Raw genomic sequence first — 25,901 nt, 5'->3', positions numbered from 1 at the left:
AATCAAAATTTGTCTGTGACAGCGTAAGATTACAGACGATGCACTAAGAGGAATGTGAACTGGAGCAACATTCGCATTGAATCAACCCTTCCCACCTTAGCTGCGTTAAACTGAAGTACACACACAACACGTACTTCAAAGCGACTACGGATGCAGTTGGGTTGTATCTGTGGGTCTGTGACATATTGGTGTGATGATCTTAATATTGAGAAAGGATGTTATGATTTGAATATACAATTGAGAATCTGATACAGCGAGACACGTACTTCAAAGCAACTCTGCAAACACAGGACTTAAGAAAGTTTACTCTTATCAAGGTCTTCCACGTGAATGAGGTACTATTTTGAATGTTGAGTTTAATTCTTCTTCCTCTTAATGGCACCGTCTGTAATCTGACGCTGTCACAGACTTGACTCCTAGAATCTGTAGGCATGTTTGTTTGAAGAGATAAAACACGTTGGCGACGGAGAATCTCAAAATCAACTCTTTATACCATTTCCAAATCAGACACACCTAGACAAAATATAAACTAACAAAGCCTAAACAACATAACAAGGCGCATATCAACCTCGTCCGTTTTGTTGCTTTATTAAAAAATAAACAACATCAAAGAGAACTGATGTAAATACTGATCGTATAGACAGTGAAATTAAAAAAGATGGACCACGGATTAAGAGATTGGCCGGATATACTTTAATTATCAATCATTCTCAATACTGATAGACAAGACTGATTACGGCTAAACAGCTGGAACCTGACAATAAACGACAATTCATTTCTGTTATATTCTCACTAGTGAGGAATTGAGGGGGGAAAGGGGAAATCATACGGGTCATGCCCCTCCTCAAATATTTCCCAAATATACGTTTTAATAATTTTTGTTTCCTATAAAAATAAAAATCTTAGGCTCTCAAAATGCATAAAATGGTATTTTGTAAATTTTCAGGGTAGGGCTACCTCCTTCCCCATTCCATGGAATTCCTCCAAGTCATGACCCATACTCAAACATCATTTATATTCCACCCCTGTTTCTCACTGCCCAACGTCAAAAAGCGTGAAAGATAATACCACGGCTTACTTTTACCGGATTCTGAACGCCACTGCAAGTGAAGACCGAGTAGACAAAGAGACAGAGAAGAGAGAGAGAGAGCGCTACCGCGGGTAACCTGACACCTCGGAGAGAGAACTCCACGGCCAGAACTAAAGACCGGATAGGTTTACACCGTAATATACTGTACAGATATGCTCTGGACTGGGGACAACGCTGGTTAACATGCTGCTGCTATCTCCGACTGAGACGGTTACCTCTTACAGCAATGTGTACTTATCTCCGTCACTGATAGTTCAATTGTGCGCAGTAACTTTGCCTGTATTCTGTAGGCTAAGTTCTAGACATTTCTCCTATAAAGAAATCGAACATCAGCCACTCCAGTTTAGGTGAAGGTCGAATTGGGGGGGGGGGCATCAAAAAGCTTTTTACCATGCGATAATATTTTTCGGAGATTACCAACCTCGATACATTGTAAGACACTTATTACATGTCCAGTCAGTGCCAGTTAACCAAGTACAGACAATGGTATATCTATTATGAATGCGTCAAGTCATCAGAGTCAACCTAGGAAAAGTATCATGTGACAAAAATACAATTCAGCTCACAGCTCAAAACAGCTGGTGTGTGTGTGTGTGTGTGTGTGTGTGTGTGTGTGTGTGTGTGTGTGTGTGTGTGTGTGTGTGTGTGTGTGTGTGTGTGTGCGCGCGCGCGCGCGCGCAGCTAATTCTGAGACATAACTTATAGCTAAATTGGGTCTCAATTACTTTTGGTGGAGAAAATTAAACTTTGTACTTCCTTGACCAGGAGCAGCTAGTCTAAATTGATTATGTAGGTATGGCCAGTTTAATTCGACAAAATGTATTATTTCTTCATTTACAAGAGTGGTGTTATTGGTTCCAAATCTATAACAATACCACATTCTTAAGAACACAGGGCTGAAAGTTTAAATAAAAATGTAATGTCTTAAGAATTTATTTAAGAAGCTATTTAAGCTATATGAAATTACATGATTGTGACTATCTTCCACCATTACTAACGGCTAGTTGTAGTTCGTTGACCACGTGGCGTTACTATATTGGTATATTATGGTTATTTATTTGTATCTTCACTTGTCTATCTATGTCATATGGGGGTAGTGTTCAAACAGGAATGGACTGTTTTTAATAAGAATAAATATTGTTGGAAATAGGTTGAAGATAAAGTCAACTTAGTTATTCATTACGGAACCAAAATATGGTTCTGTATTTTTTTGTAGTACTGGAACGCAAACATTTTAACTAAATATCATGAAAAAGTAATTCTTGTAGTGTAGTTTGGCCATAAATTTAATTTATTGTAATGAAGAATGCGAACAACCATTGCAATTAAGGCAATAATAACCTAATTGAGTTTTCTTTACGTGACAAAACTTTTTGTCACATGTTAAGTTTGTTATGCTTTAGTGAACATTGTAAACTCACTTGAGCAGGTATCAAAGTTCCAACTGCATCTTTTCCAAAATATGAAACATGAAACTTTTTAACAAATTACTCATATATGGTCTCAAATACAATTATTTTCATCTCGGCTCAAATATGTTTCTTGCGTTTTTCACTAGACCTACCAAACGTACTTAGTTTGGTTGAGTCTAATATCTAGTCCAATTTTCGGAATCAAAGTTGGACAAACAAAGGGGATGGGGTGAAATAGATTAACAGTACGAGGACAAATATTGGTCTGCAAGTTCAAAATCATAGTATTATGCGTTTGAAAGTGAAGAAAACAGGTAATTTGTGCTCGAAGCTACCAGGGGTTTCTCCTAGTGTTTATATATTATTGGATTTTTTTTATTTGACCTTATTTAATACACGGGAAGTAACCATTAGTTCCGCTTTACACCGCATTTGCATATCCCATGTTCCAGAGGGCTCTATTTATTATTCATTAATTCATCCGCTCTTCACAATTCAATAGAATTCAGTTGACACAAGCAGTCACTATTCAGCCTCACTCCGCATCCCCGCACAAAGCAACACTATCCCCATTCGATACGTGTAACACCAAATTTCACATCAAAAGATTCACCACTATTTTATTACTAATTCGGCAGCAAATTAATTTACCAAGCTGCTGCCGCCCTACGGGAGGTTTTCTAAAGCGAGTAATTATCTAAATCATTTACCGGTTCGTGGGGGGGGGGCGACACAACTGCAATCCGTGGTCCGAGTTATCCGATTGACTCTCTGAGTTGTGTGTGTGATACACGGACTGGCAACAAACCGGGTATCCTGCTTGGGCCTTGGAAACTTCTCGAAGTAGTAACTTTTGAGCAGAAAATGTATAGTAGTTAATAATGCATATTAAATGGTAAGTTTGTTTTTGTACCATGGTTTTCCATAATCGTTATCATACAAACGGCAGCTTTAGGTTAGGTCCGAACACGTGTTGGTAGGTCGTTGCAGGACTGAAAACCATAAAAGATTGAAAGTAGTCGAAGAAAAAGAAACATTCGTTTCCAACTCGTGCAGACACACAGACGACGGCTCAGTAAATACAACAGGAAAAGTCGTAAACGCAATAAATACAGGGAGAGAGAAGAGGTGAACAAACATTCGACAGAAAGATAACGAAAGCTATTATAGCCGGGGGCTGGCCGAACTTCTGCCATTACCAAAATCCCAACAAAACCCTTTCGGCAAGACTTCCAAATGACCGACAACACGGGTATTACAAGTGTCATCAACATAAAACTGCCGTTTCGGGGCTCAACTGCAATAATACCCGAAATTCATCAGCCAAAATACTAGCGGTTTACGACAGGGGGCCCCTTCGTGCCATTAACGACCGTTTTTATTTCGGCCATAAACATCGGTCAAATTTATGGTTCTGCGAAGTGGCGGACAAAAGCCTAATTCATAACAAAATGGCGGCCGCGGACGTGCCGTGGCAGATGATGGCGAAACAGCCAACCGTGACCTTCCCATCGACCCCGGGTCACAGAAGTCTCGGTTCTGGCACTGGTAGTAAAGTATAATCGATTACGGTAGGGCTTCCGATACGTGGCCTGCTACTGGAATGGTAGGATTATGGGCTAATACTTCTTTATCAGTACCCAAACTATCAAATACGTTATACTTATTATTCCATCTTGCTAGAACTAACGATGACCAATAGATGGTGAAGGAGGCACTTGAAACGAAGCTGGATGGACGAAGTAGGATGAAGCATTTGCACTGCCTGTGTTATTGACAGTAAGGATGATGGATCTACGTAGTAGAATAAAGATGCTATTACCATCTTTATCTTGAACATCTATTACCTCACATTTTGAACACAAATATGGGATCTCAAGGCATATCTCAAAGGCAGCTGGAACAAGACGATGCCAAACTGCAGGAGTCTCACGAGGCCAGATAGTCAGTGTGGATTGAAGATAATGACATCATCTATTTGCCGTGGCCGATCAGTTGACACGAATTATTTCTGTTGTCTCGCACCTAAAAGTTCTAATAATTTCGGATCTCAAGGCATTCCTCAAAGGCTATGAAATTGTCAAGCTGGAACAAGATAAAACCAGGCTGTAGAAATCTCTATAACACAGTGGCGTAAAGTGTACGTCTCGTTCCCCGACAAATATGTTATTATCTTTTTCCTATTTCTTAGTGCATGTGAACAATTTATTTATGTAAGCACGCGTAAATAGTACATAAACATATTAAAAGTTTAAAATGTCTATCCAGCAGGGCGCTGAAGTTTATTATCTGGAACAACATGCTGCCTAACGAATTATCGACCTATTTCATTTTGATTGGTTTTCCAGAGTGACAGTGCCAGGGGGCGGCGTGCTCCAGTACGCAGTCAGTGACGCGTACATACTCCGCTGCCTTCACAATGTCCTGCGTGCCCGAGGGCGGCCGGGGGGCGGTTCAGTTATTGCACATTATTAGGCCGAGTGCTCTCCAACCGACCGAGCCTGGGGCCGCACTCCGAGCCGGGCCTGTGGGAACGAGAGCCGACCTCTCAAACTCGATTGGCAAATTCGCGAATCCTTTATGGCCCATGAAAGGGAACAGGTTTACGCGCAAGATGGCGAACGCGGGGAGAAAGATTACGAAAACCGACCCAACGATTTACGGACAAAGAAGCGTAACGACTGGTGGACGCCATTGTGCTTTTGTTTCGTACATCCGAAGCCAGGTGGCGCGACTTGGAACTGACCACGTTCAACTTCCGCCCTGCGCACTTCCGCTTTTCCGCCGCCCTGCGTGTAGAGACCTCTACACAGATGTCGCCGCTTATGATTATTTATACTCACTGACCCATTTTTGGAACCGTATTTCCCGGCAGGTGCCCCCGCTTATCATGACTTCTAGACGCACATTCCGATCCAGGAGGGACGATTGGAAGAGAGCCGGCTGTATTAGTGGCCACCCCCAGGAGAATAATTTTAAACCTCTACACTTTTACGTCCCTATCTCTGTTGTCAAATTAGCAGAGATGTCTCAGTTAAAAGATAAAACTGGCACCCGGCCAGACGATTTTTTTTATTTCGTTACTTTTTTAATTCAACTTGTTTGCACTTATGCGTTTAAATAAATAAATGCAAACGCTTTACAAAATAAGTGGGTGCGTTTTAAAAGAGACACCTACCATGATTCTAAGACCAAAAATAAATAACGGCGTTAAAAGTGCATGAGATTTAACATTGGTGTTGAGGGGTCGGTTCACTTCATGTCCGCCTTTAATTAATGTACTCAATAAAAAACTTCCTTATTTAGAAACGTTAGTAACCTTATATGATGAAATTGTTGGTCACAACTAACAATCACGTTATCCCTATGTGAGTAATTGTTTACATAACCTACGTATGGGCAACCAAAATGTGTACAACGCAGAACACTCTTTCTACATGCTTAATAGATGTTTAATCTATTAACAATATAATAAAACTACACAATTTCACTGGTAATATAAACATGCCAAATGATTGCACTGTGATTATCAACTGGAACATCAAAGTACATAATACTTCTACCTCAAAGTACTCGAGCATTATCATTGGAAGCAAAATAAAAGAGACGATTGCTGACCGTACCTGAGGTGTAATCAGAAATTGCGATAATGATTGTACTGTGGTGACACAACTGTAACGTTAAAGTTCCTAATGATTGAACCGCAGAGTACTCGAGCATTATCATTGGAAGCAAAATAAAAGTGACGATTGCTGACCGTACCTGAGGTGTAATCAGAAATTGCGATAATGATTGTACTGTGATGACACAACTGTAACGTTAAAGTTCCTAATGATTGAACCGCAGAGTACTCGAGCATTATCATTGGAAGCAAAATAAAAGAGACGATTGCTGACCTTACCTGAGGTGTAATCAGAAATTGCGATAATAATTGTACTGTGATGACACAACTGTAACGTTAAAGTTCCTAATGATTGAACCGCAGAGTACTCGAGCATTATCATTGGAAGCAAAATAAAAGAGACGATTGCTGACCGTACCTGAGGTGTAATCAGAAATTGCGATAATGATTGTACTGTGATGACACAACTGTAACGTTAAAGTTCCTAATGATTGAACCGCAGAGTACTCGAGCATTATCATTGGAAGCAAAATAAAAGAGACGATTGCTGACCGTACCTGAGGTGTAATCAGAAATTGCGATAATGATTGTACTGTGATGACACAACTGTAACGTTAAAGTTCCTAATGATTGAACCGCAGAGTACTCGAGCATTATCATTGGAAGCAAAATAAAAGAGACGATTGCTGACCGTACCTGAGGTGTAATCAGAAATTGCGATAATGATTGTACTGTGATGACACAACTGTAACGTTAAAGTTCCTAATGATTGAACCGCAGAGTACTCGAGCATTATCATTGGAAGCAAAATAAAAGAGACGATTGCTGGCCTTACCTGAGGTGTAATCAGAAATTGCGATAATGATTGTACTGTGATGACACAACTGTAACGTTAAAGTTCCTAATGATTGAACCGCAGAGTACTCGAACATTATCATTGGAAGCAAAATAAAAGAGACGATTGCTGGCCTTACCTGATTTGTAATCAGAAATTGCGATAATGATTGTACTGTGATGACACAACTGTAACGTTAAAGTTCCTAATGATTGAACCGCAAAGTACTCGAGCATTACAAAGCATTATTAGAAGATAAAATAGTAACTGAAAAGGATTGGCAGTAACAGGTAGCAGAAATTTATCTCTAAGATTGTACTTTGTGGCTTAACTACTGGAGTTTTATTTATTTCAAAGTTAACGGATATAATTAAAAAAATATATCCCAGAAGAGAATAATTTAAACGGAGCCGCAGTGCGAATACAGAAGAAGGCGGAATACGAAGTAAATGTTAGGAACAATTGCTGGGCGAAGACACGGCGAGCGATGCAGCAGCCATACCCCAGCACTTCTTTATTGTATTATTAGTGAGGCCACTTACGTGCAGGCTGACTGCCAAAAATCTGGAGGGCCATGTAAATTTAGAGATCGGTCCATGGAAAACAGAAGAGGTGAGGCGCCGGCGATGCCGCACTCTTCCTACCTTGGCGGAGAGGTGCAGGAGGTCTCAATCTGCCTGCTAAACCTCTGTTTAAGCACGGTGTGAAATTGATGGTAGTTACCTCAGAGGAGCTATATAAAAATTATAAAAAATAAGTAAATATATTCAAACGCAGGTAAATGGGTCAATTTGTCCCTTTCGACCTTTAAGACGGTACAAACTTTGTTGGGGTTGTTTAAGAGTAATTTCTCTCTAAGATAAATTTCATAAAGAGAAAATAAATATATACAATGTTTTCGATCACTCCATAAGAATTACCAGCATAAAAAGGAGGAATTTTGGTGAAATAATCTATGTGCTGGTCCATGAAAATACGGCTGAAGAATAAATAGAATGTGATTTTTACAGTATGGTAAGAGTATGAGGTACGATTTCCTAGCATAACATAGGAACTGAGGGAAATACAACATTAATTAAATGTAATTTGAGAAAATTACTTGTTTTTCATAAAATATTACTTATGAAAATGATTTCTTTATAAATAAAAGTATGCCATGCCCTGATACAAGATACCCTCACTTAATTATTTAAACACCTGGTCCTGCAAATCCTTGGAGAAGTGGAACAAATTTTATTATTATCGAAATATTTAGTAGGTAGGAATACGAAGAAGAATTTTGGGACATCTTATAACCAGGCTCAGGAAAACCTGTTGAAGATACGGATATGAAATGTGTACAATATGTACATAAAAATTGACCGGAGGGAGTGAAATAGGATTTAAGAAGTTTGGCAAGAAAAAATACATTGAATTAAAATAAGCAATTGCCTGAAAACTCCCCTAATTACTCTACATTTTGCAAGATTTGTGCATGCTTTTTTTATTGAAGCCTAGAAAATTGACTATTTTTAATGCTTGTAATTCTTTGTTAAGCAGCCAAAAACATCGTCCTACCTTTTCACTGTTATTTTCTCCAAGATCTATTAATTTAAAATAACAGATATTCCTAAACCACAAATATATAGCATCACCACATAGTGGTCTTTCTAAAGTGACCTCTCTACCCCTTACACCTTTGAGAATGATGGTGAATAGCAGAGCAGGAAGAGGAAGCAACCTTTATTTTAACTGACAATATGGAAGATCGATGAACTAAATGTACTGTCTCTAATGCAATAAGTATGGACTGAACTCGAGAACCGAAATAAATAATACTTCTGGAGGACCGAGAGATATAAAGTCGAGCGCTGACAAAGCTTTGTGAACTCGGTGATATGGTGGGAGGGGGGGGGGGGTAATGAGTGAAAACTGAGTTTGTCATGAGATCCGACATTCCCCGTCCGATACCTGAGGTCGAAACCTTTTAGCTGTCACCGGGTGCATTAATGTACAAAGGAACGGAATTTGGAAAATGTGCGAATACCGCGGCGCACTTCTGGGGGCGAATTGGCGCGACGGCACCGTCTCCGAGCACTACACTTCCCGCCAATTTGTCAGTCTTTGATAGGTCATAATTTGCCGGAGTCTCGGACGTTCCCGCCTTTATCGTCCTCACTTTGTGTTCTAATTGTGTTTTAATTAAACAGCACATTTCCCTGTTCCGGAGTAGCACGGTCGCAGAGTACAGACCACACCCGGCACATGTGAGTTCTAATCCCCTCCCCCCCACTATGTTAGTCTCCTTCCAACGATGTATATCGTCCAACTGTCCTTTTGGTAGGACTTCCCGAAAATGTCTGCATAACATTGCCGATCATGAGCTCCAGAGCCCAAAACGTTCTTCTTTTCCAAATTTTATACCGGGTTTCCCACGATGAGGTTTAAAAGTTTGATTTTATATTACTTGCCCATTTGTGCAACGAACATTTTCAGACTCAACACAATTCAGGGTTTAAAAATATTCTGTGGAAATTTCAGCTCTCTAGCAATTGTTTAAACAAAATGGAGCTATTTTGAAAGACTATATTTTAAAAACAGTATTTTTGGCTTTGTTAAATTATTTATTGTCACATGCTACAGAAATAAAGCATTTCAACCAGAAAATTACAACATAGCCTTTTAAAAAACCTACAATTACAGTCTACAATCATTCGAACTTTAATGCTTCCACAGCGACACTGATAACAGCGCTTAATAAATGAATCATAAGCTCTTACAAAGAAATTCTGCGGAATCCGAAGATGTTCCTATTCAATTGATTGTTTTAATTCCTCATCATTATTGAAGGTACGAGTATAAACGTGTACCTTTAAGTAACCTTATAGAAAGAAATCACACACAGTTAAATCTGGGGATCGGGGTGGCCAATCTAAAAATCACTTCCACGACCAATTCAACGGCCATGATGGTTGTCTTTTAGGATTCATCTATTAGATGACCTATGTTAGTTCTTAGAGGTCTTTTATAACCACATACCTGTGTATGACGTCAGAATATCTTATTTAATTATTTAATGGAACCTTTGCTGTGTTTATACAGCATTTGTATTATTTTCAATAATTAATTTACATATACAAGTTCACAAACATTGACGTTATATGTCATGACTTAAAAACGAGCGAGTAAAATGAGAAAACAATATTTTAAGTTGAAATGACAGGATTTAAAGAACTTACAAAGCTTCCTCCATTGTTATTGCTCGTAGACAAGTGATACGTTTGATCAAAATCAACTCGCACTCTATTATTATCAGTAGTAGAAGATGTAGAAATGTTTAGCTTCGCACACAGTAGCGGCGTGTGTAGAACAGGCAGAGGTGCCGGAGTACGCGCGCTCGTGTGTGTGTGTGTGTGCGCGCGTATGTCAACCAAAAGCCATTAGTTATGTAAATATCCCGAGTACTGGAGGAAAGTGAAGTACTAAGCTTTTCTGGTACTCGCCCATACTGCACAGTCAGCCTCCACAATCCCGGCCGAACCCCGTCGTAATCCGCGACACTGCCTCCTCCTCCTCCTCCTTGCTTCTGTGCAGCTTTGGGCCCACTCGCGATCGTCATGTGTAGGAGAATCGAAAACCAGGGTGGCAGTTCAAAAATGAAACTTTTTTTTATTGCAGCGACAATATATACATTGTATGGCAAATGTCAATACGGGATACCTAAAATTCCAGGCATTCATACACACAATACACATTCATACTTGCAATTTTACAATCACACCTCTTTCATTCATCGCCAATGCAACCCATTTAGTGCAGCAAAGCCAGTCTTCAAATTGGGCGGTCTCCCAGTCGAATGCCAAAAACTCATCTGCATTATAGAATGCTTCAGACACCAAAAAGCGTTTGAGGCGAGTCTTTAACGCCTTCTGATATTTTTCACTTGATTGATCATAAATAACAGGAAACTTCCTCACTTCTTCGATAAGTGTTCTATGTCCATGATTGATGCCGCTCGTAGACCGCACCGTGCCCGTCAAAATTCAAAATTCAACTATCGGTGACGGTGCGGCCCACGACGGTCTGGTGTCGGTGCGGACATGTGTGGACTTGCAGATTGAAAACTGCGCTGCAATTCTTTCACCGTATGACGACACACACGTGTCGGGCACGGTGCGGGTATGTGTGTCCCGGCCTTTAGACGTTGGGACATCTTTAATTGAATTGGGCAGTCTGTTGAGGAAATGCACACCCGCTTGCGAGGGCAGGCGTTCATATCCCACTTTTCTGTGCCTCCCAGTCCGGTAGTTAGCTCTCCCACGTATCTCATACATGTGTATGTCTCGGCCTCTGGTTAAGGCACATCTACTCATACAAAACAAAGTTGTTTCCAAAATGTAGAGGTACTGCAGAGTCAACAGCTGCAATTTCTTGAAAGCCTCCCTGCACGACTCTCTAAATTTGATTTAGACCATTATTTAAATAGCTTTTTTTGGAGTCTGAAGGCTCTTTGAAAGTGAGTGTTTGCGCAAGCTCCCCAAAGGACCACTCCGTAGGCCAGATGGAGTAAATCAGTCCATAATACGCCGTAATCAGTACCTGACTCGGGCAGTATTTGTCTAAAGATCTCAAAAAAAAACATTGAGCAGATTTTGCACAAACATGGTCAATGTGTTTATTCCAAGTCAGCATTGTGAAAGTAAAGCATTCTTATAAGAAAAAACTTTTCAAAAACTTTGCTTAGCACTGTCAGTATTGAGCTTCGACCCTGGGTTGCGAAGATACTCATGAAGTAACTTCTTCTATTCCTTGTGTCTGCGGAGACTCCCAATTTCAAAGTTAATATTGTCAGGTAAAACTGCTGTAGTGATTTACTTTTCTTACTTTATTCTTGTTCGTTGAAATGCGGGAGATATTCATTATACAATTTATACACACCCAATATCATAATCAATAATAAAATTCATAAAAACTCAAATATTGTTGTGCTTCAACATTTAGATATTCAAAAAGTACACATTAACCCAAAATTTAAAAGCTTTTGGATGCGTTTTAATTGTTTTAAATGAGACATCTCATTAATAAAGTTATGGATAAAAAATAAGATCATAAAACTGTACAAGGGGGAATCTCAAGGTTAGTTTACTACGGCAAAACCTTGGGCATGAATTTAAGTAAGAAGTCAATTTTCAATGGTTTTATTTACGATTAGCTCTTATCTACCAAATCAACAGCAGTAACGGTGCAGTTAATGGTAACGCTTAATTTGACCAGTCTATGCAGGATCTACAGCGCCAGACCTGGGAGATGTCCGATTATGTTGAGTTAGACTATGAGCCACGTTCACCCAGCCGTCAGCAAGAAAGGGACATCGAGGGGTAAGGGAGAGGGGGAGAAGTGGTCAAGCACGAGATTGACGGTGCATGATAAATGGAGTGAAGCCTCAGCCTTCAAAGTAGCGTCAATTTGTTTAATTGACGTCTGATGAATAATCCTCCTCCAATACGCAGTTTTAGTATCACAGATAATCGAGTACTATGTATTCCTGTAGTAACTACATATTGGATGAACACATCCTTGTTCATCAAAATTAATTAATTATTCTGTAGCCTGTACAGGGCTATTCAAAACATATTGTAAAAATTAAAATATTTTGTTAAACCACATCTTTTATCCGTATCACCAGAATTCACAATTTTGGGGGCAACTCCAAGCTATGTAACTCAGTCTAGTTCATGTAAAATGTTTATTTACATTGATTTTAAGATACCGATAAAGAAATTATTACCTACTTAAGCTGAGGATAACAACACAACTCAATAAAAACGTAGATATGCTAAAATTGTAGGTGATGTAGGCCCTACTGATATGCTATAAAAGTTCAATATTATATTAAAAACTACAGTAAATATTTTTCATCAAACACATACTAATTATATACTTTTACTAAACTGCGTATCTCACAGTATACGTTTAACACTTTTAGCTCACAGTAATAAAATAATTTAAATTAGTTTTTAATTATGTCACCAGTTGTAAAACACAGTTTTTTTACAATTTTTACAGCACATGTTTAAATATTTCAATACGGTTTACATCTTAAGACACTTCAAGGTTTCGCCGTTCATTCCTTTTGTAAAGATTTTAGAAGGAATTGTGAAGTTGCTTCCAAAATAAATGATTTCAGGGATATTGCTGTTAAATCGACAAACATTATTAATATTCCTTAAAATATGACAACATTTCGTTTCCATACTAAATTTCGTTACATGATCCACTAAAAGTTATGTATTTTTCTACATCTGTTCCAAAACTGTACAAACATGTAGAATTACAATTCCCTTTTACAGCACTCGGTATGAGCGGTAAATTTTGGATTTATTTATCAGATAAATATTTGAGTTTTGGAAACAAGTGATACAAATTTGTATTAGGGTCCTGATATTTCAATAAAGATCCACTAAAAGTTATGTATATTTTCTACATCTGTTCCAAAACTGTACAAAAATGTAGAATTACAATTCCCTTTTACAGCACTCGGTATGGGCGGTACATTTTGGATTTATTTATCAGATAAATATTTGAGTTTAGGAACAAGTGATACAAATTTGTATTAGGGTCCTGATATTTTAATAAAGATCCACTAAAAGTTATGTCTATTTTCTACATCTGTTCCAAAACTGTACAAAAATGTAGAATTACAATTCCCTTTTACAGCACTCGGTATGAGCGGTACATTTTGGATTTATTTATCAGATAAATATTTGAGTTTTGGAACAAGTGATACAAATTTGTATTAGGGTCCTGATATTTCAATAAAGATCCACTAAAAGTTACGTATATTTTCTACATCTGTTCCAAAACTGTACAAAAATGTAGAATTACAATTCCCTTTTACAGCACTCGGTATGGGCGGTACAATTTTGGATTTATTTATCAGATAAATATTTGAGTTTAGGAACAAGTGATACAAATTTGTATTAGGGTCCTGACATTTCAATTAACTGATATTTGTTGGCAAATTACAATCTACTAACAATATACTATAAATGAATATTATAGCAATGTGACACGATATGTAGTTATAAAACATTTTTTTTAACTTTGATAAATTGCAATTAAATGTATATATAAACAAAAGTGCGGAAAGACATGGAACATTGTAGTAGAATAATTGAAAAGTATGTGTTTGTAAATACGAAACTAAAAAAAATTATTATTGCGACTGTATATTTATTTTATTTTTTATAAATATTCTGTACTCATCAAACTGAGTGATAGCCTACCGAGTGCGATTGTGTTGGCGGCGTGGCGCGACCCAGGATCTGCACAGTGTACAATGTTCGCTGTACAGGAACGATAGTGCCCGGTCATTGTGCTCATAATTAAATCGCCCGGTTGCCAAAACGCTGTTTATCGCTCTATTGTGTCTTTTGAGCTTAAATTCGGAAATCGCTTTACAAGCTTATCGCAAGATACACTCCTCCGCTCGTATCGATACATACTGCGATTTTTACAATCGGTTGTTTCGCCTCTCCTTTGCCGAGTTTCCGGAAGTCAAATACGTATTAAGTAAACAAAACTAAGTTGATTCTCGAATTATCATTCACCCCACGATTTGCAATGAATAAATTGGGTCGGTATATTCCTAGATTGTGTTTTAACAATCTAAAGTATACAATTCATAACCAACCAAAAAATCAAAATACTACGAGTCATCGACAAATTAAAAAGCGTGGATTCGTCGGTAAATATACAAGTTTCTAAGAACCTAACTCGAAATGCAATCACACTACAGAATCTTACAGATGGATCCCGAGTTTGAACGCTACTCAATATATTAATTATACTACGAGGCACATAATTGCAAACCTGACCATTTGGCTCTATTATTAATTTATAATGTATATAGACTGTAATCAATAATTCAGTGCTAGTTTTTTCACAAGAAACTAATCCTCCGTACGCATGCGAAGCTTAAACAATAAATCTCAAGCTTTAGTGCTTTGCAAACACCCAGGCGTATGTGTACTTCAATAGGGCTAAAATTACGAAAATTTGATAAAAATTTAGCTTCTTTATTTTTAGCTTAGACCACACAAAGCAAAACAAATTATTTACAAACAAATTCCGGTTTTTATGCAGGTGACAATTAAAAAAGTTTTTGGAGCTTACCAACCTAACTGCAACTTTAAAAAAATCATAACTTACAAACTTGCAAACCTACTAACACCACAATACAAGGCAGGTACAAGTATTTGTTTTGAAGACGTAATTTTAGATTTACTGCTTACACATACTAAAAAGAACCTAACCTGCTAACGATATCGGAACAGGTTTAAAACAAAAAAATTAAAGCGCTAGCCAAACAATAATAAATGTCAAAATCGACTACCCGTATGCTGCCAGGATAATGCACGGAGAAGTTATTTAAAAGGCTAAACTGCCTCCGGGCTCGGATCAACTTTGGACGGAACTGGTTCGGTTCTCTTGGCAACCGGTTTGATTTCCCCTTCACAATAAAAAGTCGGCTGTATCCTCCTCCTCCTACTCCTCCCGGCGATTGTGACCGCGGGCGAGGTTTGACCTTTCTCCCAGTCCTAGTTGCCCTACAGTCCTACAATCTAACCATAGACCTCGTTAGGGCGGGTAGGTAGACTACACAACCCAGAAACGCGTACGATATTGGACCTTGTTGCCAAAAAGTTACGTTAATACTCCAAATTTACATCTACGATTTTAAGAGAAAGCTTTAAATGGACCGTATTCTTAAGACAAGTTAGGGGTACGCCACACTGAGGTCACGTAATGGCTTCGCTGAGGTTGCGTGCAAAATTTCTTTATTAACTTCATTATCGAGCTGTCCTGCGGAGAATCATAGAAGAAAGGAGAAAGGATCGCCTGGCAGACCATAAAGTAAAGTGTCAACCTACTGAGCGAGGCCTCACCTACTGGGCAGAATTGGGATTGGGTCTCTGCTTTATATATTTCAAATACCGCCAATGGTAGAAGGAGGGCGCTAGTACAGTAGGGTGAGACAATGCTTTAGTAAGACAGAACGAACTACCGCCGGTGACAAGGTTCCGCAGACCACCACAGCGACTCGAGGAGACGGCGACGCGACGCTCCCGCCGGGGACTACCAGACTACACACAACCGACAAGGCTCCGCCGACCACCACAGCGACTCGAGGAGACGGCGACGCGACGCTACCGCCGGGGACTACCAGACTACACACAACCGACAAGGCTCCGCCGACCACCACAGCGACTCGAGGAGACGGCGACGCGACGCTACCGCCGGGGACTGCCAGACTACTATTCCCTGTGCAACTGTGGTATTTACAGTGATAATAATAAATTACGTTGTTTAGTCATTTAGAACCCTTTGCAGTTGTATCGTGCATGTAAATCCGTCACTCTATTAGTCCTGTAGTCCAAAACTAATTAGCATTCTATAAATATACAATTTGGTTTTTCTTGAAACCGATACAGAAGTTTCAGTCACTTTAATTGTGATGGAGATCGTAATGGGCGACGCATCAAAACGCAACATTAATTTTTTCTCAGATAATATTTTTAATTTCGAAAAATTGTTAGTGTACTTGTACTGGAGATGGCTGTCTACACTAAAATATCTCAAGGTTTTAAATGTTTTAAATGTTTCGGCGCGTCGAGAATTGAGAATTAGAAGACCTTAGAGAACTAAATTAGGAACACCTTTAATGTCACCCTTCCTGTTTTATTTAATTAATTATTTTTTTTGTAGAACTACGAAGACTAGGTATAATAAATCTATTAATAACTCCTTTACACAAAAGTGATTTTTACTTTTCACTAAGAGTATTTCGGCTACACTGCACGCTTATTATTACGGCCCTAATCAGAGTTTTCATTAATTATTACTTAAATTAAGTGAGATGGTGGTCTACAATCAGAGGTGAGGACAAATTTAAAAGGGTGGGAATTTAAGTTTTTGTTGGTAGCGCTGAAAGAGTAGGACTTGAGAAGATCAGGTGAAGTGTGAAAGTGTTTGAAGTTCTTTATTGCCCAGGTGTGAATACCGCCGCTTGGTCTCCCCCACCCCTCTTCCTATCTCACTTCTTACACGTTTCTATTAAATATCAAGATCAGTAATTACTTTGTAGTACTTTGTAGAAATATTAATTAATTATAGAATAGCTATAATACACAGCGCCAGATAATATGCATTTACCTGTCCAATTGTCAGTGACAATAGAATAAATTGTAATTTTCACAATGCACTGCATGCTTTATATTTGTCGACTATCAATTCTCTACTTTATGCAATAATAATCAAATGAATATAAAATACAAAAATAAATATGTGATATTTAAAAATAACTAACTAACAAAATAATAACAATTAAGTCTAAAATGTTGTTTATGCTCGGTTCTGTTATACAAATTCATTTATTTGTCATGTTCAGTAAAGTTTTCTTTACAATATTATTTTACGTGTTCATAATACAAAACAACTATGAAGTGTTTTATTTAAGTACTAGTTTCTTTGAGTATAAATTAAATGTTTGAGTTTTAAGACAATTATTTTAACACTGCATATTTTATATTACTTATTAATCTCACGTTTAAAGCAATACAACGTTAATAAGGAATAAAAGCTAATTTATTAAAAGATCTCGGTTGATTGTCATCGTTTTATGTCACAAAATAACAAAAACAATGGCAAATATCAGAATTATTTATTTCGTTTTTAACATCTATCGTCAATAATAATAAGTTTTAAAGAAAACGTGGTATGAATAATTTTCAAATTAATAACAGCTAAATAAATAACATAGACACACACTAAAGAGTATATTATTTAGAACGGTCTTGTAATAAAAAAATATTTCCGTGTATATCTATAAATAGTATAAAACACTCAATTTCAAATTGGATTGGAATTTTTTACTCTCTAGTTAATATAAAAATGGCGCTCACGTATGCGTTATTTGCTGCGATTTATTTGCGATAAAGAAGTCTATAACAAAATTTTCAGTTGCGTTGCTGTCAAAACAAATGGTGTCAAACAGTGTGACGGAAGCAGAAATTGTTACGGTATGCAAAGTTGTAAGTTTCACACTTAGTAATAACGTTATAAAACGTTTCAAGTTTAGTTCAAGCAGATTGCAGTAATTGTTCCCTTTTACCAAACAAAGAAACAATGTTACGGTATGCAAAGTTGTAAGTTTCAAACTTAGTAATAACGTTATAAAACGTTTCAAGTTTAGTTCAAGCAGATTGCAGTAATTGTTCCCTTTTACCAAACAAAGAAACAATGTTACGGTATGCAAAGTTGTAAGTTTCAAACTTAGTAATAACGTTATAAAACGTTTCAAGTTTAGTTCAAGCAGATTGCAGTAATTGTTCCCTTTTACCAAACAAAGAAACAATGTTACGGTATGCAAAGTTGTAAGTTTCAAACTTAGTAATAACGTTATAAAACGTTTCAAGTTTAGTTCAAGCAGATTGCAGTAATTGTTCCCTTTTACCAAACAAAGAAACAATGTCAAGATATTTATTTGAGATTTCTGATGGCACGAGAACGAGTGGTATGGACGCAAGAGAAGAACTGATCTCAGAGTACAAGTATACGGTAACGGATGTAAGGGTGTGAAGGCTTAGTTTCCTCAACACCTTAATTATTAAGAAGAGGCTTGCAAAGTTGTCTATCTCCAAGCACTTTGCCGTTACACCGGGCTAACAAAGTTGGGCTTATACTTTACCGTAGAGGATACTGCATGCAGCTCGCTCAATCCGTGTCAGCTCAATCTAGTAGCGGCTTTTGAGATATCAGCGAAAAATGCTCTTTATTAGCTGAGCGTTAGCGAAGCCTATCACTCGAGGGGGTTGAAAAATGTCATTTGTCTGTCCGCACGATATCTCGAAAAATAAGTGGCCTATAAACTGCATATTTTGATTCATTTATACATATGAAACAATGAGTTTGAAGCATGTCACTCCATAGAATCTGGCTGAGCGATAGTAGCCTAAATATTTTTAAATTGAGATTAGGGGCAACTACGGTTACAACGAGAAAATATGATAATGAATAGATTTTTAAGCAATGTGATTACAATCATATGATATTTTACTTGTGACATTAACACGTAAAGACTAACACTATCCGAACACATATACAGCGTCGTATTTTGGCGCCTTTGTGGAAAGTTAAAAGAATTATTTCGGCCCACTCTTGAGGTGTACCCTCCCTCCCTTATTTAAACACTGCCATGCAACCTAACTTAATCAACAAAAATATGAATGTATCATGTGGCAAGATATCTCAAAAGTGATTATATCTGTAAACTTTAAATACATTTTTTGTATAATTGTCTGCTATCTATTTGTACGCAGGACATTTCGAGAATGAAATAAGATACATATTTGAACTTTTGCAGCCTCAGCGAATCCTGTTACGCAATACTGACGCGTTTTACTCCTGTTTTAGTTTATACAGTGGAATTAAAACTTCGTAGCACCTTGGCGATTTAACTAGTAATTGTTATTATTAAGTTATATGACATGTTATTAAAATTAATATGAATGTGGCCTACAAACAGCAAAGAAAATCCAAGAGCGTTTATCTATTACGGTTTTTTCGAGGGTTCACTGCAAGTACAGTTGTAAAATACGTTGTACGACTTCCGTGGTTTTTACGAGGGACCCCATCGTCACCTCGAGCATGAAGACTTCGCAGGACTTTAAAACTTTTGGGAATATTCGCGGGAAAAGCGAAACTTTTCCATCAAACGGAGTGAAAACGGGGAAAGTTAGAGGGTCCTGACCTGGGGTACAACTCGACTCACCCCTGTCGAGGGGATGGGGATGGGGTCCGCACCCCAGCAGCCCAAGGCCGGGTTAAAGGAGAACGACCCTTCGACAGTGTTACCCTTCCATTCAGTTGATAATCGATCAAAATGTTGCAGATGTCATTGAAAGAACATAAATTAGGTGTTCTGTTCGATTATTCCGGTAGATCCTGTACAGCTCGATCACGTGACTGACTAATAAAACTGTAAATCATTGTAAGCCAGTATCAACCTTAGTGTGCAATCTCATCACCTAGTATTTGATGTTTAAAATATAAAAAACCTGAAGGCATTCAACAATGCATCTGCAATTTCCAATTTTGTTATATAACAACCAACAAGGCATTTGAACTATGCCTAATCATTTACCAAAATTTTCATCAATGCATCTGCAATTTTTTTATAACAACAAAAAAGGCGTTTCATGTTTTGTAACGAACTAAGCTTAGTAATTTTTTGTTAAATAACATTATAATTAATTATGAATTATTATAAAAACATCTAATTGGCCTTGGCCACTTGGCCTTTAGTAACCCAGAGGCATGACTATAAAAAGTACTATAGGTCGATAGTTTGCTAGCGGAGTAACCTCCAGAGGCATGGCTATAAAAAGTAGTATAGGTCAATAGTTTGCTAGAGGATAAACCTCCAGAGGCATGGCTATAAAAAGTAGTATAGGTCGATAGTTTGCTAGCGGACAAACCTCCAGAGGCATGTCTATAAAAAGTACTATAGGTCGATAGTTTGCTAGCGGAGTCCACGGTGACGGTGCTGTGGTCCGAGGTGAGAGAAGGGAACATAGGACAACAACCTCCGCTGATGATGCAACCGAGAGTTGTCGGAGCCTTGAACGTGAGGCAACTAGTTACCAGACAACAGACAACTCTGACCACTAGGTCATCAGGAGTGTTGTCTCACTCACTACGTTCTATCCCATGTCATTCGAAGTAATACAGGATCGTTAATTGTCAGATCTTTGACTGGTTTGGTACTTTTATATTCCATCATACCCCATGCTCTTAGAGCCGCCTGGTTATCATATAAGGGCCGTACGAGCAGCCATCCTAATTTACTTTTTACTCTCTCAATTTTTTGTGGAAAGTATTTTGACATATTTAAGTATATTTTGTACATAACTAATTCCCTACATTATCGCAGGTTACTCGACAAAGGGTGTGTGGTTAGCTACAGGATGTGTTATAAATATCAATGTGTCTTAAATAACTCTAGAAACTTAAATTTTAGTATCCGGATTTTTTTTAACTATTACAAATAATACGATTATCTGTTAATACTAATGATTTATCATTTATGTTAATAGATTTTCTTACTGAAAAACCAATACTGAGTATAAATTATAAAAAAATATTTGCAGTTCCACATAATTATTTTAATATCATTACATTAACATTTAAGTTTCTGAAGTGAAAAATATTCATGGATTTGAGACGAATTCCAATAGCTTTAGCCTCATATGCGCGTTACCTGTCAAAAAGATTAAAACGCAAATTTCTGCGATAAAACATATTTTTAAAGTGTATAACTTGTTTTTTCAACTAAAAAATCTCAAAGATCTACACAAACAACGAATGATATTGTATGAGCTTAACATTATTTTTATGGACCGAACCAAGGTTAATCCAAAACCGGTTTTTAATCGCGCAATTATTTAGGAATTTCAAATGTACGACCAAAAACATGAGATGGCAAAAAATGGTTTAAAAGCAATTATTTAACTGTAGCCTCCAATATGGCCAATTTGTTCGCTTCTTGCCGGTATATGTTTTTCAATAAACTAATTCATAATTAACGTTATAGAACAAAAAAGCCTTAAAATGCAATATTTTAAATCCTAATATTGAGTATTCCATAAATAAAAAGTACGGCTCGTTGCTTCTTAATTTAATTACGGTAAATTAATTAATTATCCCTACCCAGTCGTGCTTAATTCATGTAAATCAATCTACACACGCAAGCCCCCCCCCCCCACATTAGGACCCACTTAATTACGTTTCCACATAAAAATGCAAATGTAGAACTACTAAGGAATTATTTAGGAAATAAGTGGTTTCAGATGGATGAGTCTAGTTTCCTTCATGGTCACAATAAATGAGTAAATTAGGCTTAGGTTACAATGTGGCAGGATGAGCGGGTCTGGACAGACCTAGAAACTTAACTAGGCGCACCTCCTGTTGTTTTCTGAACATAACATAACTAGTTTAAAAATTCTAAATATTATTACAATTAATTACAAATGTCACGAATTCAATGAGGCTACTTTTTAGAACCAAATCTACGGAAATTTTATGACTAGACTAATTGCACCTAAGTGCACGTAAGCTTAAACTATCTTATCGTAACTAAGATTATACAAAATTTGCTATTGAAAAAATCACAGGTAAACGTAAGATTTGTGACTAATTAATCTCTGAGATACCATGAATATCCGAAGTTGTTTTCAATGTTTCCCAAAATAACGAGTAGTTTCTTGAGTATACCATTATTTTGGCATAACAATATTCATAGTTCGCCCTGTTATAGAAATTATTTAATATTTTAAAATATTAAACTATTCATAAATATTTTTTTATGAATCATTGAATGATTCATATTCTAATAAGTTCAGTAACTATAACTATTAGCGACATTCATATAAAAATGGTACAGTTTTAATTACAATAAAGCACATTGGTCTGCTCGGAATTAATTTTCTAATCCACATTTCATCAAGAAAATCTCGATTTGTTTAATACTAACAATTACGCTTTTTAATTTTAAAAAATTCACTCAGACTAGGAGATCTTTTTTCTTAAACGAGCAATATTTTACCTCTGCAACTTGATTTTACAGCATGGAATAGTATAGTATTGTACCCATGAACTTGGACATTTTTAATTAAACAGTTGTATTGTATAATAATAATTTTTACTGAGATTAAGTTACGAGTACATAACTGTTTGAAGTAGATACGAAAATTTATACACAATTTTACAGTGTTTGAGTTTATGTCGTAATAGGCTTTCAATGCTTCAAGAGCGTGAACTATTCGCCGTATTTGCTTGTGTCAAAGTGAGTGAAGGATTCCCAACAGTAACATATTTGGCAAAAATATTCCTGAACGCCTGTTGATTTTTGGTCACTTTAATTTATTATTACAGTGTGTGTTTAAACAGCAATAATCCAATTCTTATAGAACTAATTTCAGTATATTCCATATAAGTTGTATAACTTACTTCTCTTGCCACCACTTTGCTAGCGCCTAGTAGGCGATCAGTAGGCCTGTGCAGGAGACAGCTACTATAGGCTAGACTACTATAGGCGTGCACCTGCACCTACTCACGTAGTCGCCACGCAGTTGGCCTACATCTGTCTCTGTCTCCGTCTCTTATAGTAGCTTTACAACACGTTTAAAACGATTCTGGCACAGTACCATAGGCTACGGCCTAGATAATCACTATACAAAACTATCCTTACAATACTTTTAACCAATACATCGGAATGGTTACATTGTTAGACAGGCATAAATAAAAAAAAAACTCCTTTTCTAGACATGACAAATCACCAAGAGATTGCCTTAAAAAATTATAACATCTAAAAGAAGTATCAGCCTAAACCATGTCTAGATCTATGCAGGCCACGATCATTTTCGATTTATTTTTCAACTTGAACTAGCATATTTTTAACTTTATGATAACATATAAATGTGGAGCCTAACAGAAACCCTACTTTTCCATTGTTAGGCACACAGATAAATTTAAAATACTTTCTAAAAACAACCATGGAATATCTCGAAAACTAAACATTTACGTAAACACCGAGATATAAACTGACATTTATCTATGTTTATACTCATAATTAAGTTACACATATTTTTATAATTAATAAAATAAATGTATATATGTTACGTATGAGCAATGATGAGTGCAAACAATCAATTTGCTCCAATAAAATCAGTTTACAAAATAAAAACCTTAAAAATATCAACTAATTATAATTATTATTACAAGGTTACTTTAAAACACTAGAAATCTTAGTAAGTGCAATTTTTGCGCAATATATGGTTTGCTACTGCCTAAAAATTCCTTTTTAGATCATTATAAGTAAAGTAGCATTATTTTATATTCAAGCAACAAGAAAATAACAATCATATTTAAAGAGTTCGTTCGTACTATTTGAAATAAATATGGGGTCACCACGAATTCAACAAATTTAAGAAACATTCACTACTGTTCAGAGCAAAATTATTGTTGGAAATCAGAATGAAATACGGTTACAGCAAGGCATTAATAAAAGGATGCAGTAAAAGCGCTGAGAAAGAAGTTTTTATAACGAAAGTTGAGGCGGACAGAGCTAGTCACGCGAGTCAGTCGCAGTAGCAACAATCAAACGTTGCTGACCACAGTCAACACGACCCTGACTCGGTTATCACCCCGCTCACTCTCACTACGCTAGTACTTGGTTCTCGTGTTATAATTATTTAGCAATAGAGAATGACAGACTCCATGGATAAACAGTGCACTCGCATAAAACATCTCTAGGATAGTATAGTAGGCTAAATGTTTGATGTACTCACCTATCGGAGAAAAACTCCACGAATTTCGACTTCTTCTTGGTGGAGTTGTTGTGGACAGGAGACACGCTGGAGGCGGAGGCGGGCGGGGAAGACGACCCGTTGGAGGACGAGAGGCTGCCGGCGCGAGCTCGCAGAGGGTCGATGGTCTGGGCTTCCGTGGGCCGGTGCTGGCCGTTGTGGTGGGCCGACACGGCCAGGGTGGGCCTGGTGTTCTTGTTGCGGCGTTTCTTCTTCTTGGAAGCGTCGTCGTCCCTGACGCCGAACCCCGGGGGCGGAGGCACCCAGTCGAGATCCTTCTTGAGATGTCCTCTGCCGCACTTGCAGCCGCAAGCCTTGAACGCGAGATCGTAGCCCTTCTTGGTCCAGAGGTTCTGGTGGCGCTGACGTTCCGACCAGGAGCGGGCCCTGCCGCAGGACTTGAGGTAGGTGAGCACGGTCTGCTCCCAGGCCTCGAAACACTCCCTGTGCATGTACCGGCCGGCCGTGCAGCTGTCGTTGTTACACGTTACCTTGACCGTCTCCCGCAGATCGTCCAGACTGATGAGAGCGAAGCCGCGGAGACACTCGCCGCTGGGGACGCAGCAGCGGGTCACGTTGGGGTCGTGATTCTCTATGGTGTCGGGGTCCATGTTGGCCACCACTTCCACGCCCATCAACCCGTTGTGGTGGTGCCTGCGAGGAGCCATCAGCTCCGGACTGCCCTCGACATCCAAAACTACACGAGGAGGGATGAACCTGAGTCCGTCTTTGTACTGTTGAGTCCTACACTCTGACGACGAATTTGTACCGAAATCAGGATTCTATAAACTTTGAAAACGAAAAACGTCCTATATTATTTTTTAGTTAAAACACGATAATACTATTCTACAACATCTAAACACGGGCGTGAACACATTTCGGTGTCTCAGTAGTGCGAATCCGCAAGGAAGTCCGCGATCGAAGAATGAAATGAAAAGTGTAAATAACGCAAGTGGTCGAGCAGAGCGCGCTGCAGTCGCTTTCCCTTTCTGTGTACGACTGGCGCGCGCCTCCGGAGCGTGGAGGGGGGAGTACGCACCTCGTTCACGCATGTAGGGGCGGGGGAGGGGCCCCTCTCACCCCACCCCGCCACTACACTCCGAGACACCCTGCTCCCCGCTCTGTCCCTCTCTATTAATAGATCTAATTAAACTCTCGCTCATTATATATTCGGTGGCTCCTGTGTTTTTAAACTGTTGCTCATTTTCGCTTCGGCATTTTATCATCCCTTTGTTGCCGAAATTATCGGTGAGAGTTGTTCGTTGGAGAGCGTAATCAATGTGGAAGTGCCTCTTCAACTAGCACTCAAAATAAACAATCCCTCCACAACCGCCGACAACATTCGGATTTATCCACTTCAAACTATATTAATTAGTGATTTAATTAAACTCGAACCCATTGTCCCAATACAACCGTTACGGCCGTGAAGTGGTTTTCACTCGGTTTACGGGGAACCAGTACATCCACAGCATGTACACGCAGATAATGGGGAAGTCATTATCATCATGTAGTACACACACACACACACACACACACA

At 38.1% G+C, this 25,901-nt stretch overlaps 1 protein-coding gene across 1 annotated transcript in view; it reads right to left on the bottom strand.

Annotated features, from left to right (window-relative positions):
* LOC124359030 (headcase protein) overlaps positions 1 to 25,363 on the bottom strand; it is a 146,402-nt gene extending 121,039 nt beyond the window's left edge. Inside the window, exon 1 of the mRNA XM_046811378.1 lies at positions 24,347 to 25,363. Within this exon, the coding sequence (XP_046667334.1) occupies positions 24,347 to 25,032 (686 nt within the window). The 5' untranslated portion in view covers positions 25,033 to 25,363. The remainder of the gene's footprint in view (positions 1 to 24,346) is intronic.
* Between the last annotated feature and the right edge of the window lie 538 nt (positions 25,364 to 25,901).

The sequence above is a fragment of the Homalodisca vitripennis genome, chromosome 4 (assembly GCF_021130785.1).
Source record: "Homalodisca vitripennis isolate AUS2020 chromosome 4, UT_GWSS_2.1, whole genome shotgun sequence".
Lineage (NCBI taxonomy): Eukaryota > Metazoa > Arthropoda > Insecta > Hemiptera > Cicadellidae > Homalodisca > Homalodisca vitripennis.
Note: the sequence above shows the minus strand (reverse complement) of the source record. Positions and strands in the feature narration are given on the sequence as shown.